This window comes from Cottoperca gobio, chromosome 1 (genome assembly GCF_900634415.1).
Source record: "Cottoperca gobio chromosome 1, fCotGob3.1, whole genome shotgun sequence".
Taxonomy (NCBI): Eukaryota; Metazoa; Chordata; class Actinopteri; order Perciformes; family Bovichtidae; genus Cottoperca; species Cottoperca gobio.
The window spans coordinates 5,242,040-5,260,785 of NC_041355.1; the positions used below are offsets into that span (position 1 = coordinate 5,242,040).

Here is an 18,746-nt window from a genome sequence, read left to right on the forward strand (position 1 = left end):
TATATTTATCACAGAAAGATTACACTCCTTTTTTTAAAAGAGTCATATTAAAAAAATAAAAAGGCATAACATGTACACAATTGGCTGGTGGGATCTCCGTCCACAGGCTGATTATGTGACAGCAGGAAACGGAAGTCCACTAATTTCCCGTGTAAACGAATCCACACGACGGAGCAGAGGAGGGCAATGACTGAAAGCTAAATGTGGGGTGGCAGCTGACTCGTTAAGTGTAGCAAACAATGCTACAGCTTGTTGGTGGATTTGGCAACATTTCAGTTCATTGGTAAGACCCGAAAAGATCAGAGGATCCTTCTAACAAGTTTTGAAAAGGACAATACAGTGTACTATAAAAACGGCTTTGACAGCCAGAAGTGCAGTAAAATATGAAATGTATCGTTTAATACCGACTTTATCTCCATTGCATTTTGTATATCTTGAGATACAAAAGAATAAGCATATAACAGAAATGCCACATTTCCCAGCCCTGCTCTCTACACAGTCTGCAGCTGCTCAGACTCCCTCGACACTACCTGTACTACACGAGATTTATGGATTATTACCACTTTTAATGTCTTGCACGGCTTGTTACTCCAGCTTCTGTTGTTGAAAATATTTCCAGAACATCAAACAGACGCCTGGTGGATGAACCAGCCACTCGACAGACGTCAAAAAGCAGGGAGTAGAAGGAAAGTGGTGACAATTATGCATGCAGTGACCATGGGATACACCGGTTCAATAATTACAGCTCACTAGAGGCTTTACCCGATTTAAACTCACATCATAACAAGTTGTTATTCCAAATACACTTCATGAATATTTTATTGGCACCAAATAAGTTTTTGTGTTGAAAGCTAAATTAATGGTTATTCAGCTCAAATTGCTCAATTATTCTTGGTTTTTTTAACTCATTGTTGTGAGATTAATTCATTTTAAATTAGTAGATTGCTCCTCTGGCACTGCTGAGAACATATTCTCTCAGGTGCCTTCCTACCTGCGAGAAAGACACAGAGAGATATTTTAATAGCTGGATTTCTAAGAATATCTTCAGAGGGGCAAACTGCCAAGCTTTTGTTTTAAACAATGGTTGACAAGTCATTTTTACACTTCATTAAACGTGATATTGCCCAGGCAGTAGTGTGATCAACATACCATTTCCTTTGTTGTTCCCTTCACTTGCCTAAGGACACATGTTTGGTACAACAAGCAGAAAACAGTAGATAACACACACACTCTGATATAATTGGCCTGCATAAACCTATGCTGTTTTTAGATTACATGAAATTTAATTGATTTATGCAATCACATCATTTATCCTGTATCTGCACGGTGTGACGGGGGACACAAATACCCAAAACAAGTAAAAGAATAAAGCAACAACCATAATTTCATCCAAATGGAAGAGAGAAGATTTAGATTACGTCAGAAATGATGCCATCCATCCTTCTGTTGCCATGCCACTCAGTCATATTTCACTTGTTGACAAGTGTAATATGCGATGCCAAATATAATCAGCATTCCTGTATAAACTCCCCATTTATTATGCTGCCATCCTCCAAAATACAACTTCTCATAAACCATACTAAATTCTCTTCCACAGTCCAATGCACTTCCCTTAGCAGGAGGAGGGAGGCCTGACAGTTGTTCATGTATTGCTTCAGCAAACACACAAACATAAGTACATGCACTTGGATGACTCCTTGAACCAAAGCAAGAAACCGCATTTTGACCATTTTTTTAATTCTGCAAATAAAGAACTAGTGAAGCATTGTATGTATAATAGACCTGTGTAACACTTGCAATGTCTATCTGGCAATCTGAACTAAATTGCAGGATGGCTGCTATTGTCAACACAAGGAAAAGGTTTGTCAGGAAATGGTCCTCATTTGACATCAGAGTCCAAGCTTTAGGGCAACTTTGACCGACTAAAGTCGTCTGCTTCTGGAACGAGATGTTCAAAACACTTGAATATTGACTAAGTCTGCAAATCTTCATGTGGTCTCTGTCTGGAATAAAACGTCCAGAATTAACTAAATTCATGCTGAAGAATACGTCGTCTCTGTTACTGTGAGGCGACTGTCAGATAGCAGACATAGAAAGAAGGGATTTGATCACGAGTGGCAAACAAAGAATATCATTGTTTGATACAGCGACGCCTTCGCTTTTAGTTTGCATAGTGCCAGTAAATAGAAAAGGTTGGCTGTGGTGCAACATGTTAAAAATAGCAGCTGGATCAGGGAGGTGAAGAAGGAAAGAGAGAAACATCCAGCCTGCCTTGATACCGGGAGGAGTGAAATGAGGATTTGTGGGACCCACACCCTTAATTAGTAGACGTTAAAAGAAAAAAAGGTAGCTTGTATAGTTTTCAATGTGAACTAAGGAAGTTGTGTTCACATGCATAAATCTGTACCAAAGTCCATGGTACAAATCTACTAAAAGATCCCTTCATAATGTGAGTTCAAATGATGTCATTAAGCTAATATGATGCTTCAGCAGTCCAAGTTAGATAAATCATTTTGAGTATACAATCCCCTCCTTGTTTCCCTGTGGAGCTAACCCTAACCCTAACAAGAGGGACTTTTGTACAAAAAAAACACAACTTTCATATATAAACCAAGCAATAGGAATAAAATACCTAATCTGATTTGCTAAGAAAGAAGAGGAAAGGTTTCTCACAACGTTTTATAGCTGAGGTGTGCTTCCGCTCCTGAAGCACCAACATCATTAAAAATTAATACGCTTTTATTAAAACATTAGCCTTCAGAGAATAGTTGCACAGATGCAAAAAAAGGAGTGCAACTATTGTTTAGGTCATTATCTATCCTATCAAGAGACGAGATGTGACAGGATCTGGGCATCTTAGCTTAACAATTTCCTGGAGGAAACCCCAAAAGGGGAACCAGGAAGCTGTCTGCAGCATATCCTATCACCGTTGTTTCATTCCTGTAGTTTGTATGTTACTTTATCACAGTAGTTTCCTTAATCTCTCCATACATTCTGGTCAGTAAATGACTAAAAAGCTTTCAAAAAAAGCAGTTCAAGCATGTCTCTAACAGCTGATTTTGAAACTATAATAAATGTGTAGGCTTTAAAAACGTTGTCTTATAAAGAGCAGAAAGACACGACGCCTTGTTTTTGGATGTTTCACATAAGGAGACAGTTGCCTCTGGGACTCAGAACTTACTGCTGAACCTTGATGACTCGGGCATAATTCAAAGAAACATCTGTGATGTAAGCTGCCAAATTGATAACCTCTCTGATGTTCCAGCATGAACACACTCAACCTTTTAACATTTGCTTGTGACCAGGTGCTGCCTGTCTGATGGTCCTGTAGATGTACGAGGACGTCGCCTGATGTTTGCGACAGTCTGACTGTTTATGGGTTACTGAATCATTCTTATGACATCTCAATGACATGGATTATGGCAGGAAAACGTACCAAAAAAAACAAACATTTGCCTCTTCCATCATATAAAATGTGAGCATTTTCTGCTTACCAGTTCAACATTGTTATCATTTGATCTTTTAGAAGGCGTCCTATTAAATATAGTCATATCACATATCCAGAAATGTGGAAGCTCATTCTAACAAAACGTTTTAGAGCAACATAAAATATACAGTTAAATGCAAAAAGTCTGGAGAAGTTTGCGGTTTTGATCATTTAGCCTCAACATTCGCTACATGTTACTCACAGATCACACAGTGGATCTGTTAAATCTATGTTTACTGCCTACAAGGCAAGAAGCGCCCACTAAATTGCTCAAGCAGATTAAAGGAATAGATGTCACAATAGACGTATTCCTGCCAAAAAGGTTTCACATCATGCTTTTACATCTGCGCCCAAATGTTACATTTCTAATTACCAGTCTGCATTCAATACTAAAGTGATCAACATAGCACATTCGTTCGACAAACTGCGCTTATTCAATTTAAAAGTACAGTAAGACACTCTCTTTATGGTAGTCTCACATCCCAAAGAACACTTTTACCACGACAGTTACAAGACACGAGCAGGAAGAGTCGTGCCAATCACAGGAGACAGTAAACCTGAATATCTGCAGCTGTGTCAGTACCCGATACATCCCCGACCAAAGAATCATGTGTGAACAAATGTGCTTAAGACCTCTCCCAGTAAAGAAGAGAAAGAAAAGTGATCTCTCCCTTCTTTTTTTTTTTTACGAAATGTACAAATGTCAACTCTGTGCTTCTGCAGTGGATTTAATATATGGTGTGGATTGCATGGCCTTCAACTCACCCTCACACCTAACAAGTTCATTCATTTAGGTCATGCACACTCCTCTAGACACGGAGTCTGGTACTTCAAGGAAATGCAAACAAACCAAGAAATCATCTTTCAAAAGGGAAGGCCTGTTACAGTGATCCAAACGTACAAACGTGTTTATATGCTTAAAGAAGATGTTGTTTAAATACTGCATTAGAGTCATTTGAAGTATGCATCTGAACTAGCCGGTACTCATTAGGTACAAGTTCCATTCATTTGTGCTTAGTCACCACACTCTTGACGGTTTTCTCAAAAAAATAAACGTCCTGGACTGACGTGCCGTGTGAATGAACAGTTTGTTGTCATGGTAATAGTTGCAGTTTCATTAAACAGTTCAGCCATTGGAAGAAAATCTGATCATTTCCAGTGTATGACTTTACCACAAAGATATAACACTACACGTTATTGCAATGCTCACTCCATAAACCATAGTTAACTGTGCGAGTCCAGATTCACCAACTTAAAAACGTAATAAACATGTGTATAGTGTGTGTAAAGATAGACTGCGTCTCTTATGTGTTGCCTGTATTCCCTACAGGTTGCGTGCCAGACCTTGGCGACAGATGAGTTGCTGATGCAGAGAGTGTGAAAGCGGGTCAAGGGTAGAGGAAACATCTAGGGGTCGGCAGTCGGGTTCAGGCAAAGGGCCAGTCTTTTTCAGCACCGTTCACTGGACGGCCAACACAGGGCCAGATTTGACTGATCGTCTGTCAACACCTGATCTAAGCCATCATTCAGAAGGCCTCGTTCCATCTTTCAGACTCATACAAGCTTACATAGTCACAAGCCCACATTTCCAGTCAGCGCAGAAGTTTGGATTGTTGTGCCGTCTTGTCTTAGATACACGCAAAGCCTGCCTGGGGTACGTGCATGCGATCAAAAGGGTAACGTTTCAATGCCAATGTGAATCTCACCTCAAGCTCGTATCAACATGATGGCTTTATCACACAAGCGTAGATAAGTAATATGCATGGCAAAAAAACTAATTGAATTACCAAACAACTAAGGGATAGGGGAAAAGCAGATTATATCTTAAGAAGAGTAGAATCATGCAGTCTAACCCATGACTAACAAAGAGGAATATGCCACAGGCTGCAAATATAAAATTGCTTACAAGCACGGAGGGGGGAAAACTAAATGGTCACCATTGTGTCGATAGTAAATATAGAGTAAAACATGGTTGGATATCATCACCACTATATATCTATGAAATTATACAGCCAGGTTCTTGGTCTAAAACATAGTGGACAAGGAATCCATCTGTGCCTCTGAAACCTACTGCACATTATGAACTGATGTGCCATTTGTCAGATTCCCAATGCTATCACTGTGAGCCTTAAAGAGCCATCAGAACAATGTATATCTTAATGTAATATTTACAGGTATGTTTAAGCATAAAGTGTATTTCACACACACACACACACACACACACACACACACACACACACACACACACACACACACACACACACACACACATTAAAACAAGGAAAAGAGTAGAAGACAATGCTACAGAACACCAGAGAGAACATGCGTTGGGATTCAGGCACTCTGCATTAAACCCGTTAGAAGCTTATGTGACCTCATCTAACAATTACATTGTGTTTTCCTTTGAGACATCTCCCCCCACAGGGACTAAGGTGAGCCAACACCCTGAGGCTTCAACATAACATTTCTTTTTCAAAAGCATTTCCCCCATTTACGCTTTAATATTTCACACCCTTTACATCAACTTGGCTGGCAGGCAAGCAGTATTAGCATATCATTACACCCCCTACTGTGAGGAGAGAATAACGAGCTGGAGGGTAAATATTGCTTTCCCGTTTAAAAAGCCAAAAGCTCTTCTATAGTCTTCCAATATGTCCATTTAACCAGAATAGTTATAGTGGTTGCATGGTGTGTGCCTGTGTGAAACCGGTAAGTCATTGGAAATGTAATGCATCGCATTTTCACAGTGGATTACTCGAGGTGTATTTCATACCCAGTGAACTGCAGAAATGACATTGACCTTCGTGACATTCGAGTCATGCACTCCAGTTATAGTGCCGTGTTTGGCGGTGACTATAATGACAAAATATCTCAGTTTGGTTTCTTAGTATTCTGGAAGTTTCGTAACCACTTCGCAAACATCTAGGAGGTACAATGGAAAATGTACGATGTTTTGTTTTGTTGGTGTTGTTCAACCTACGTCAGGTGTGTGTGTGTGTGTGTGTGTGTGTGTGTGTGTGTGTGTGTTTCAAAAAACATCAAACATGCCAGCTCATTAAGGTCAGCATCACCCAAGTGGGTCTCTCACTGGAGCTGGGTAAAAACAGTCCTTTACACCTTAAAACATTCTGAAGATATGTTGTATAAGATTGGCTTACAAAGTCAGGAATAAATATTCCAGGCAGTCACTTGGGGCCATTTTGTCAGCAGGCTCCCTTTGGAGTATTGATTGGGAGGAGACTCTGGAGCGTACATTGGATAACCTGAAGGAACAACAACTCTTCACAGATTCTCTGGAAAGTTGTGGCGGAGGGGTAAATAATTCAGCATAGCTGAGATGTCCCTGTTGCCACTTCCATCAACACAGAAGGTGAAAAAACGAAGGGAAAAGCAAAGCTGGCTGACCAACAACCATGAAAAAGAGCTCTGTTAAGAGAAAGCTCAACTCACCGAACATGGCTAAAACAGCTTCAGTTTCTATTTGAATCCCTCCACTGAGATCCAGGAAGCTCAAGCACAGTAAACACAAGCAAACACTGATTTACTCTTAGTGTCATGCTGCTGCCTGACTGAACTCCTACCTTAACCCTGTACATGCATGATGACGACACTCCTAAGAAAAGGGTTTGGATACCAGAATCAGTGTCCCCTGTTACTAAGGATAACACACAGATCTTCTCTCCGTCAACGGTTTTTACCATTTCTTTAATATAATTATTTATAACTACATGTATGACTAGCACTACCCTTCCTCCAGCATAACCTTCGTGAGCTGAGAAACTTAAGTAAACTACACCACGGCCCCGTTTCATAGAAACATGCAGCGTCACTGCAACGATTAGATGCAGAGAAATGGTTTGTGACTGGTTAATCCGTCACTGGACACTCAGTAATGTTTAAAAAGGAAAACTTGAAGTTGAACACTTTCAATGGAGAATGGGGTCTCCTGTTGGTTGAGTCACTATTCACCAGGGAAATATGGCTCCATCGATTTACTGAAAGCTAATGAGGAGTACAAATACCCAGATAAAAAAAAAAAAGAAATGTTAAAAAAAAACATAACATCCCTCAGAATAATTGGTATTTACAGCTTTAAAACCAGCTTTTTTTATTATTATTTATTTTTTAGTATACAGAAAACAATTAGTCTGCAAAAATAAGTGCACAAAATAATTAGTTGACATAAAAAAAAGGCACCAAATTCAAGCAAATGAATAATTACAATTGTGCTCATTGGGTTGAAACGTGTAAACAATGAACCTAATTGATTATTGTGTTACAATACTGTGACACAGCACACAATAACACTACAACAATGAGTCTTATTACAATTAGAAGTAAAGGCAAAACAACTGTTGTTGACGACAATCATGAAATCAAATTTCTGTTATTTCAGACGGCTACAAAACCCCATAATACAGTATCTCAAGCTTTGTCAAACAAGTATCTCAACATCTCAAGACATTACAGTGTCTTGGATAGCACACGTCTCTTTCAAACATCGTTGAATCCTGAGGCAATCTGCTTGTTTGTCGGCACACATCAGGCGTTAAGGCATGGTTGTTACATTATCGGATCTGCTCGGGGGCTGAATAATGACAAACTATACAGGTAAACACAAAACAGACATCATAGTAGTGGCCATTTAGAGCCAGTTACAGCTAAAATTGCATGCTGGCTAGTCAAACCCTCAAGATGTTCATTGTGTTGATTTTACTGCTGTAACTGTCAACAAAATGCCAAAATGGCCACCAAAAGCATACCCTGTTTTGTTAAGGGAAATGAAAAAGGTCACTTGCCGACCCAACTAGTTAAAAATAAAGAACTCACACACACACACACACACGCACACACGCACACACGTGTAAACAGTGTCGAGTCACGCTTATTTAGACGACAGCACTCAAGTGCTTCAAACTGCTTTCAGCTACAGTGGAGAACGAGGAAAAAAAGGTGCGACTGTGGAATTGGGCTGTTGTGACAGATAACAGAGAGAAGCAGATAGGATTTCATTCATGTGTCAGATTAGAGGGCTCTTTGTTTCTGCCAGAGAGGGCAAAGCACGCCTGGAGAGAGGACAAGGATCGCCCTCGCTCCCGTACCACTTGTGTTATTGTGTGCAACTGAAGGGATCGTTTTGTGCGTTTGTTGCATTCCTGTCTACAATATATGCACAGACTGGTAGGCCGGGAATTTAAATAAATGACCATGTTGATCATCGGGGTCATAACTCCAACGGTATTGCCGTGTTCATTGATACTCACAACTCATACTTTCCTATGGAGTTATTTTCATGCGAGGAGGAAGCAGGATTACATGGTTCACCCCGAATCACAAAAAACCTTGGCACATGTACAACCATAACCGACTCCAGGGCTAGATAAGTGGAAAAATCTCATTGTTATGCTTTTTAAAAAGGTCGTTGCAAATGCCAAAAACGACTAAAATAGTAATATTAAAACCTTTGATACCTTATCTCACTATCTAACTACAGCCATTCTTAGCCGCTAGTTCGTGAGGCAAAATCAGCCTCCGCTAGTAAAATCAATTTCACGATGTTAAAACCCGATGCAGTATAAATTCCAGAGCACAGCTACTTTGAAAGATCCCCCCCCCCCTGCAGTGGTGTGTAAGAAGAAGAAGAAAAAAAGGTACTAAGTAGACTATTTTAAGAAGCACAAGGAAGATGCAGTTTAGAACAATCACTTACGACAGCCCGCGTCTCAAAGGAGGATCCTCTGTGTCAACCTCAGAGCAAGAGATGATAAAGTGGGCAACAACGCACCTTAAAATTATTCTGAACAAATGTAATAAACCAGATTTAGAGGTACAGAAAGCCTGACATTTAGAACAAAGCAAAGGGGGGGTCTACTTTATCTGCAGTTGCCCCTTTTCAAACGGAAACATGAAATATTTACACAGCTGAAACATAGGAGGATCTTTAAGCTATAGCTACAGCATAATATAGATTTAATTAAGTCTAAATATAAATGTATTTAGACTGGCAGTGTAAATATATTATCCTCAGTGGCTCAAGAGGAGTGAGAACAGAAGAAACATTTTCCAAAATTAGATATTTGAAGATATGAAGCTTGTTTTTATAAAATGATGTCAGACATGACACTAAAAAAAGGGTCCTATACATTTCTGTTAGCGTAATAATCATTAGACTGTTGTTTCCCAAATAGCCCTGTAACAGAACAGAATCAGGTTGTTTTTTGAGGGATTCATTAATGTTGGATCCCCTTTGTTCCGGACCATGTGTCTTTGGCACTCTTCGCAGCATACATTAAAAAAAGGAAAAGCATATTCCCTTCATGTAATGTTTCAAATTCGTACAGACGGCAAATAAAAAGACATGAACACAAACTGTGCACCGATGGATTTGGTTTCCACTGTCCACAAAGCTAGCAGTCAACCCCGTGACCTTGACTTCAGGTAAAGCCAAAGTTACATTCCACACAACTAAATCAGCCATCTCCTGTGTCACCTAACACAGGAGCAATGAGCCACAGAGCTTTACATTAGTCAATGCTTTACAGAGTCCTGGACGAGCCTGTGCTCTACTCAGTGGAAGGCAGCATTGTAATGTTAAAGAGTGATAATTAAAAAAGGGATATTGTTGTCGTCCATTTTCATTACATAGTTACAGGATTATTAGCCCTGACGCACTAACCTTTGCACTCCCTTTGTAATAATTATTTTGCAACGTGAAAATCTTTATCTCATCTATTATTATCATCCTGTACAAGTAGGGTGCAACGTTAATGATTTTCCCCCACCTGCCCCTATGCAATTTTTATACATTCATCGTTACATAACTAAAATCCTGTTTCCAGGATAATTCAAATGCTCAGGGACTGCGCATGTGCAACAACAGAGAGGTGAGAAGGAAGCGAGATGGCTCCCTCCTTAGCTCCTTCAATCGTCAGCTACAGAAAAACAATATTTTCGAGATCAGACGAATAAGTAGAAAGATTTACTACCCCGAAGTGGCAATTTTACTCGCACTGGGCAACCCTTATTGTTGAGCCCTGATGATCTCATTATGTGTGATCATGTATTAAATAGGAAAACTGTCTTGTACTTTCAATATTAACTTCCTGCTAGCTGTTCCCTAGCTAACTAAATGACGGATACATCAGTCAGCAGTGTTTGTTGCAGACAACCCAACACCCTACTTTGAAGCTCCTTGCAGCTTTAAGCATCATGTTTTGGTTAACCAAACTAAGAAAAGCAAAACAATGCAGCTTCCTGTTAAACTGCTGCTTACAGCACAGGAGGGCCCACAAAGTGACTGTATGCCACCTGCCTAAAAAGAAGAAGTAAGCGAGGGACTGGGAAAGAGAGTCAAACATTTACCACGTACAAGAGATGAAACATAAAGATAAAACATCGGTGACCATTGGACCATTTGGAATATGACAGGTAGCCAGAAATAGACCTCCAATCGTTTCTCTGGCTTGCTAGATGTTCAAATTTGTTCACCAATGTCTTTGTGCTGTGCAAGAAGCACACTGTATAATCAGTACGTGTGATCTTGTGGGCTGCGAGCTGCTGCCCAGTGTTCCCAAACATATTCACCCACTATGGTTTGGATTTTCTTTGGTGAAACTAAACAATGAGAATACAGAAAGCAGCATGGAGTTGTGAAGTAGGGCATTGATTCTCAGTAGAATTAGGAGTAGCCCTTCATATTATGATTCGTCCTTTGATTCAGTGTAGAACATATTGGTTATTGCTGCTTTTAAAAAGACTAAACAAGATTAAAGGCTTTTTATTATCAAATCAGAAGCCTTATGTTTAGAAGAATAGTGTTTTCATTCAATTATTTTACTGACAATAACCAAAAGTGTGATAAATACGTGGAAGCAATAAAGCTTTCAAGGTCCTGCAAAAATCCTGTGTGGGTGGACTAATATAGGTGTGTAATAAAACTACTAACGCCAATATAAAGAAAATAAACCTGCCATTTAGTTAAATCAGCTACTGATAAAAAAACAAAACATAAAAATCAGGCTATCATACATCTTGAAGTGTGATACCACAGCGCTTGGTTTCAATGCATGGAAAATTTAATTAAAATGGGAAATGTTGCGAAGTTCCCTGCCTCCAGCGCACTAGCTCTGCTTAAAAGAAAACTTTGATATTGTCAACCAAGACGGGTACGATCCAGCGAGCCATGACAAGGCAAACAACATTTCTCAGTAGCAGAGTATGAGAGCGTCTTCCAACTACAGTTAATGTGCGGCTGCGTGTCGAGGATACTCCACCACACGGAGATATTACAATTTTCTCATTTAAAAGCATTATGGATACCAGATTAGTTATTAGAAAGAGGAGGCTTGAAATGGTTTACAACTCCTCATTCTCTCAACTTCACAGTGTAGTACCCTAAAAACACAAGATGTAAAGACCCCAGAGTGTAGTGTGAGGTACAGCTCCTTTGACAGGAAGGATGCAAAAACAAATCCAGCATAATGAAGTTCTGTTTATAACCTCAGCCCATGTGTCACAAGTCATCACAACCACTGTTTTAGGTCACACTAGAATCCCTAAAATAATCCTCCTGAGGAAACTATGTTGGATTCAACAAACACAGTGGAGGACTCGTGCATTGAGATGGCTGCAAAAATTAAGATACTGCTAAAGAGAAGACTCTGGCCTCCGTGGTAAATCAGATTATCACCCAATTGAAGGAGCAGAGGATGTGGAGGGTATGAGAGAAAGAGTGTGGAGGGGGGTGAGCGTAATTAAATGCATGGTGCTATCTCTCAAAGCCCTAAAATGACACTGACCCTGCTCAACATGGCGTCCCAGGGGCACAGACAGCTGATATTTATGTCAAAACATATGCATGGCTCTCTCTCCAGCTCAAGAAAATGCAAAAGAAAAAAACCACACAGTAAGTAGTAGCTATCTCTAGTTGGACTAAAACAATACCTCCTTGTGATATGCATCATATTTTCTGCCTGGTGAATCTACAGTCACTACAGGCAATCGCATGTTTCTTCTGACGCTCATTAGACATGACAGACTGAAGGAGAGTGTGACCAAGAGCGCAAGAAATGATTGGCATCTCTTTCAAACTATTCCGTTTAATATTTAGCTCTGATTAAAATACAAATACACTTTATATTTAAGAAAAAACACTTCAACCAATATGAGCCCCTCACAACGTTGGCAGTCTAGACTTACAGCCCTTATTCTTTCAATATATAAAATCGCAAAAAATAGCATCTTTTTGTTCATTAGTATACAATTAAGAAATAATGTTTGTACTGAAACTCTTCTGAGGAGCCACGTCTTTGTAAAACTGCTCAAAGCTGGAGCTGAAACGCTTAGCTAATAAAAAATTCAATATTTGCTGGTTCCAGCTTCTCGAATGTGATGATTTGCTGCTGCTCTGGGAACATGCCAGGGGACCTTTTTAACCCGTTTGTGCCCAAAGACTATATTTAGTACGATAAGGAAAACTGCCACAACATTTGTTCTGGTTGGTCTAAAGTCTTGAAATCCAGTACAGACGTACTTTGGGCAACTATCTAACAGTACAACGTTTACATTTTTAGTCAGGATTTCTGAAAAACGCTAACATTGTGTATATTAAATGTACAGCGTGCATATCTTTGATATTTAATTAGTGATGATAGATACCAAATACCTGATTGTGCTATATTTTAGTTTCTGAGATGCAGCCATTTTCTAAACAGACCAAAAGATTAAATAACATAATAATAACAACAATAAATAAAAAAGTGTTATAAATGATAAAAAACAATATACAAGTTTACATCTCAGACTTAATATGAAAAATGTAGTAGCTGTATCTAAACTCCACAAAGAACTTTTGTTTTTGTTTAACCCATAAAGACGTAGTGGTTGACTCGCTGGCTGGATGATGTAATAGTTGTGTGTTTAGTAGGCAAACAGCCACATGACGACAAGTGTCCTTACTACAGTTCACTGTGGGGGTTGGTGTTGGAGCAAACTTTGTGACTACAAACATGGAGGATGAGCCTCCCTTTTGAAAAACAAAAAACAAACAGAATCATTGTGTTGCCCTAGTGACAAAGCAGTTTTGCTGGTTACACCTTCAACGCTTCCTCTCTCTCTTTCCCTCTCACCGAACGAGTCACTCTTTTTGAGCATGCTCTCTGCCCTTCACGCTGAACTTCCTTATTACTGGGAGTTTCATTCATTCTCGTGCAGGTGCTGCGAAGCCATTTCATAACTCAGGCAGCCAAAGGGCTATTAGTGCTGCAGACAGACAAAGCTGGATAAAGACTTAAGGGTGGCCAACAACAGGTAGTAGACAGATAAGGTACACACACACACACACACACACACACCACACTACACTTTGCCTGACCTCGATATGTCACAAAAAGCACCAGCTGATTTGCTTGCACAGCTTTTCTGCCATGATCATTCTCCTGACATAGCGTCATGTCTTCTTCAATTAAAAACAGAGCAGCACTGCGTTTTTCCAAACCATTATAATGACACGTTATATATGTAGATTAGAACACAATTTAAAAACTGCATAGAAATTGTAATAGCCATATGAAATTAGACAATATGAGAACTGTGACACAATATGTAAGCCAAGCTTTTGCACTGAAACCAAAACAAAATCTAAACGCTGTAAACCAATTTATTTGATATACAATAATTAAACATACTTTTTTCATATAATGGCAACCAGAAGAAAAGTAACTTAGCATAAGACTCATGATAGTTTCTAATGTGTGCTGTTCACCATTAAGTCACAGTAAAAACCATCGGTGCTAAAGTATCCACTTAATGTTGAGTTGCAAGATAATCAGCGCCTTTTTTTAATGCAGAGGATGATGTCAGACTTTTGAAAGCGTTTAGATGTCACTGTCAGTACTACTACAGCGTGACAGTGTTATCTCGGGGCCTATTCTGAGCTCTTATAATCAGCTTACCAGGTTGAACACAGTCTCCACAATGTCTCGGTTGGAAACTTCTCCAACTTCCACCAGGCCACCAAGCACGCCGAATTTCATCTTTATCCCCCTGATGGGCACTCCGGGGTTGAGCGCCATGGCGCCTGATCTCCCGTCCTTTCCATCACCTGGCTGCGCAGCGCCTGCTGTCTCCTCGCTAGCCATTTCTAAAAGGAAGGAGGACAGGTGGTGTTAACAGGTAAGGCACCTGTTCACCTCCAAATGGTGACAGAGCAGCCGATGTCGGGAGGAGAAAGAGGGCTCCTATCTCCCCTTCAGCTGAGTTGTTGACAGTCTGCAGGCACACAAAACAAACGTTTTCCTCCCCATCCAAAATTATTTAGCGAAAGTGGACAAACAAGGGCGCAAAGATGATTTGTTCGCCGTTGACACTGCGGGACTGGATATGTCACCGCTTCACTCTGAACTACTCCCCTGGTCCGTAACTTGATCCCAGACGGATGGATTAATGCCGTTAAAAGCCGCGAGGAAGTCCGCTGCAGGTAACAAGGTGGGGGGGAGCAGGTGAAGCAAAACCTGTTTTCCCCCTTTCTGCCCGGTCAAATAGCAAACAAGGATACGGTCACTTTAATATCTCCGTACAGCAGTGGAAGTTGCTATTGTCACTGAGTCCAGACACTTGACAGGTATCGCGCTTGGCAGAAGCTAAAAACTACACAAACTGGAAACGGGGGTAAGTCCGGCAGAAGCCCCAGAGGAAGTCGATAAAGGACAGCTCCGTCCTTCCAGTCAAACTCCTCAGACTTGCTTAAATGTCAACGTTAACCCAGCTGCGCCGCATTCTCTTCCTGATTTACCCCGGTAGCTTCAGCTCGTCACCGCCATGACAGTGTAGCCCTTGAGTGAGTGGCGCATGCGCAGTGTGGAGCTGAGTCTGTTCAGCTCATTGGCAGGTGTTGGCGGCTCAGGTGGCTTTCCAGCACGACACGCCGGGATTCAGCTAAAATCAACAACGCTTACTCGTTTATTCACTTACAGCGACTTACATTTCATCATCCTGAAACACATCCTGATACAAAGGCAGTCGTGGAAAGTAACTCATTGCATTTACTAAATGTATACTTTACTTGAGTACATCCATTTTCTGCTGCTTTATACGTGTACACCACAACATTCAGAGAGAAATATTATAGTTGTTACTCTTTTTATATTTAAAAAAATACCATAGTATAATATGTATAATGGAGTATTGTTAGGCTGTGGTATTTACACTTTTATTTTGGTAAAGGATCTGAGTAATTATTCCACCACTGGTATTAAAATGCAATGCTGCTTTATACTCCACTACATTTCATTTATAAAATCGTGTACTTTTTACTTTTATCTCACTGGAAGTTACTTTGCAGACTAAGATTTCACATAAAAAAATATATATTATGAGTTAAGATAATTAGCATTGCTCTAAACTACATAAAAATAATATAAATGTATTAATCCACTACAGGAAAATTACAAGAACAAATGCTTAGTAGACTATAAAAAATGTTTTTTTTAAATGGTAGAATATTATATACAATGTATAATCTATTTCATCCAGTTTTCACAAACTGAAATATGTAAAAAAATAAAAGGTAATGTGAATACTACAAACATAAAGAGTTGCAAATAAAATGTATAATAATCCAATGATTTGATAATGTAAATTTTACTTTTAATACTTTAAGACCATTTTGCTGATAACACTTTTTGTACTTTTATTTAAGTAACATTTTGAACTAGAAACTTTAATTGTTATTATATCATTGTTACATTGTATCACTACTATGCTGATATACTTGTTCAGCCATAAATAAAGCAAGGTAACCTAGGAGTACTGCTGTCTGCCACTAATCTGAATCTTTTAAAAACAAGGTCACCTTTTTATATGGACTAGTAATGTCTTGCTTTAATTTTCTGTAGCCGTACTGCAATAACAGAGGCCCTTATTGCACCAGTTAAGAAAATAATGAGGTGGTAGTTTGACTATAAAACCCAGAGGCATCTGAAGAATGAACAATTAAAAAAAAATACATTTTCTATGTGAATGTTTCTATTATATAATATCTCTACACTTCTGCACTGTGTTTAATGTTATGCACCAAATCACCAAGACAAATTCCCTTGATGTGTAAACTTGGTAATAAAACTTGTTCTGAATAAATCCATATCCCATATAGTAGATTCTAGATCATTCAGCAGCTGTAGATAAGGATCAAATCTTAGAATATAAAAGATGAAAACAGATCATAAATAATAAATCAAAACATAACCGTACCATACTATGAACCCTCACAGGGAATCTTGTATCTTACAATGGTCTAATTTGTTACACAAGCACCAAACACAGCTTTTTGAACAAAAAGAAAAAGTAAAAAAAATAAAAGGGGGGTTGAAATGTATTTTAAACTTTTCCTCAACTCAACAGCACATTGACAGATGTCTCCTGAGGCTGAGGCAGTGGAAACCAAACATTAAAGCTAAGTGACAGATCTTCTTTGCTTGCCTTTTCAAATCACCACCAACAACCCGTGTGAGGTGTTTACAGATCTGAAGAGATGAGAGGTCACAGTTTCATTCATATTATTGCATGAAGGAAAATCCAATTAAAACCCCAATCTGTAAAGTCAGAATTGTTTAAATATTGTAGTGTTTTTGTCTTCTCCTTTATCTGCTCACACTGGTGACTTCATATTTGCTCTGCATCATGCATCTATGAGTGTTGTTGCCACAGAGGCAGCTGGCGTCGCTGTTACCACTGACCTCCCAGTAAAGTGTAGCTGAGCCCTCGGGGACCTTGGGAGTCATGGAAGCCAGCAGCACCACCCAAGAGACGCAGGCCTCGTCTCTGATGTAATGACCAGAAATAAGCAGACTTGTTCACTGCAGCCCAAAGGTAGACCTTCTTAAATAAGGCCTCGAAAAGCTTGTACTGACCTTTGAATTTAATATGGACCTTGCCTTATTATTTATCTAACTGGGCTCTATAGAGATAATGAGACTCCAAGCTTGAGACATTCAGTGGCATATCAAAGTTTTACTGTAATCATCTTTTGCAGTTTGTGTCAGAGACTTTCAGATTGTGTGAGAGAAAAGCTTGCAAGATTCACTTTAAACACACTGAAAGCAGAGAAAAGTACATTAATGATGACAAAAGATTATTCTAAGCCATCAATTTAATCGTGATGCTTGTTCAAACAATACAGCAAAAACCTTTAGATGAAACAAAAACTGCAAATGTAAACGGGCGTAAAAAAACAAGAGGACAATGAAGAAAGCAGCCACAATGCTAAATGTAGCCCTATACCTTCAGATGTTATGCTATTTGTAAGGTCATAAAATATTTTGAGGTGGAAAAAGTTGTCATTTTATTGGTGGCACCACCAGCCGAATTGAAGAATTAAGAACAATCTTGATGGACATATTAGGGTGTATCTGCTGCAGTGTCTTCTCTGTCTAATGGCTACACAGTTTCAACTCTTAAACTTCAATTAAAAAACATTTTTTTGCATGCACAAGCGGCACTGCAATTATCAGACTTTTAAAAACCTTTTTAGATACAAATGAATGAGTTTACTTCACCAACGGTCTGATGAACATGTCATTTAACAGTCTTAAGAATAATACTCACACTATGAACATTAGTTCACGGTTGTGCAGGATCTATCTTTTACTTTGATCATATTTTCCCAACAGACAAAATTCTTTCCTTTGTTAACAATGTGTTTGGATAACAACACACCCGCATGACAAATTTACACACCTAGAGACTGGTTCAGCCTGTTCAGGATGGTGGTTTTTATTTCATAATCAAATAGTAATAATCACATCACTATTACTGACTACTTTAATATCAAAATGTGTCATAAAATACATATTACTAACTGGATAAAACTGTACATTTTACAATTAGGTATTCAGTTGCTTATACATTTTAAATCATGACTGCATCTTTTTGCTTCCATAGACACCAACAAATTATTTATTTATTCAATAAACAGTTACTTTGTGAGGTTGAGTTATTTATGCTATAGTTAATATATTGTATTCTGCTTTATGTTTTAAAAATGTCTATTTATCTTCTTTTTTTTTGTCCATGAAAAAGTTTTTTCCCATGTGTTCAGCCTCGAGTATGAATATTTCTTTAATTTAATGATTGTCTTACTGTTTGTAAATTCATCTTGTGAATTATTAAAATTAAAATAATAAATATAAAAAGCAAATTCATGAGGTCCATGTTATTTACCTTTTACCAGCAGAGGGCGCCAACAAAATCTACAAGCACTCGC

At 39.0% G+C, this 18,746-nt stretch overlaps 1 protein-coding gene across 1 annotated transcript in view; it reads right to left on the bottom strand.

Moving 5' to 3' along the window:
• Positions 1-15,293, bottom strand: part of lrba (LPS-responsive vesicle trafficking, beach and anchor containing) — a 169,979-nt gene extending 154,686 nt beyond the window's left edge. The window contains 2 exon segments of the mRNA XM_029434539.1: positions 14,440-14,627; positions 14,896-15,293. Of these exon segments, the coding sequence (XP_029290399.1) occupies positions 14,440-14,625 (186 nt within the window). The 5' untranslated portion in view covers positions 14,626-14,627; positions 14,896-15,293.
• Between the last annotated feature and the right edge of the window lie 3,453 nt (positions 15,294-18,746).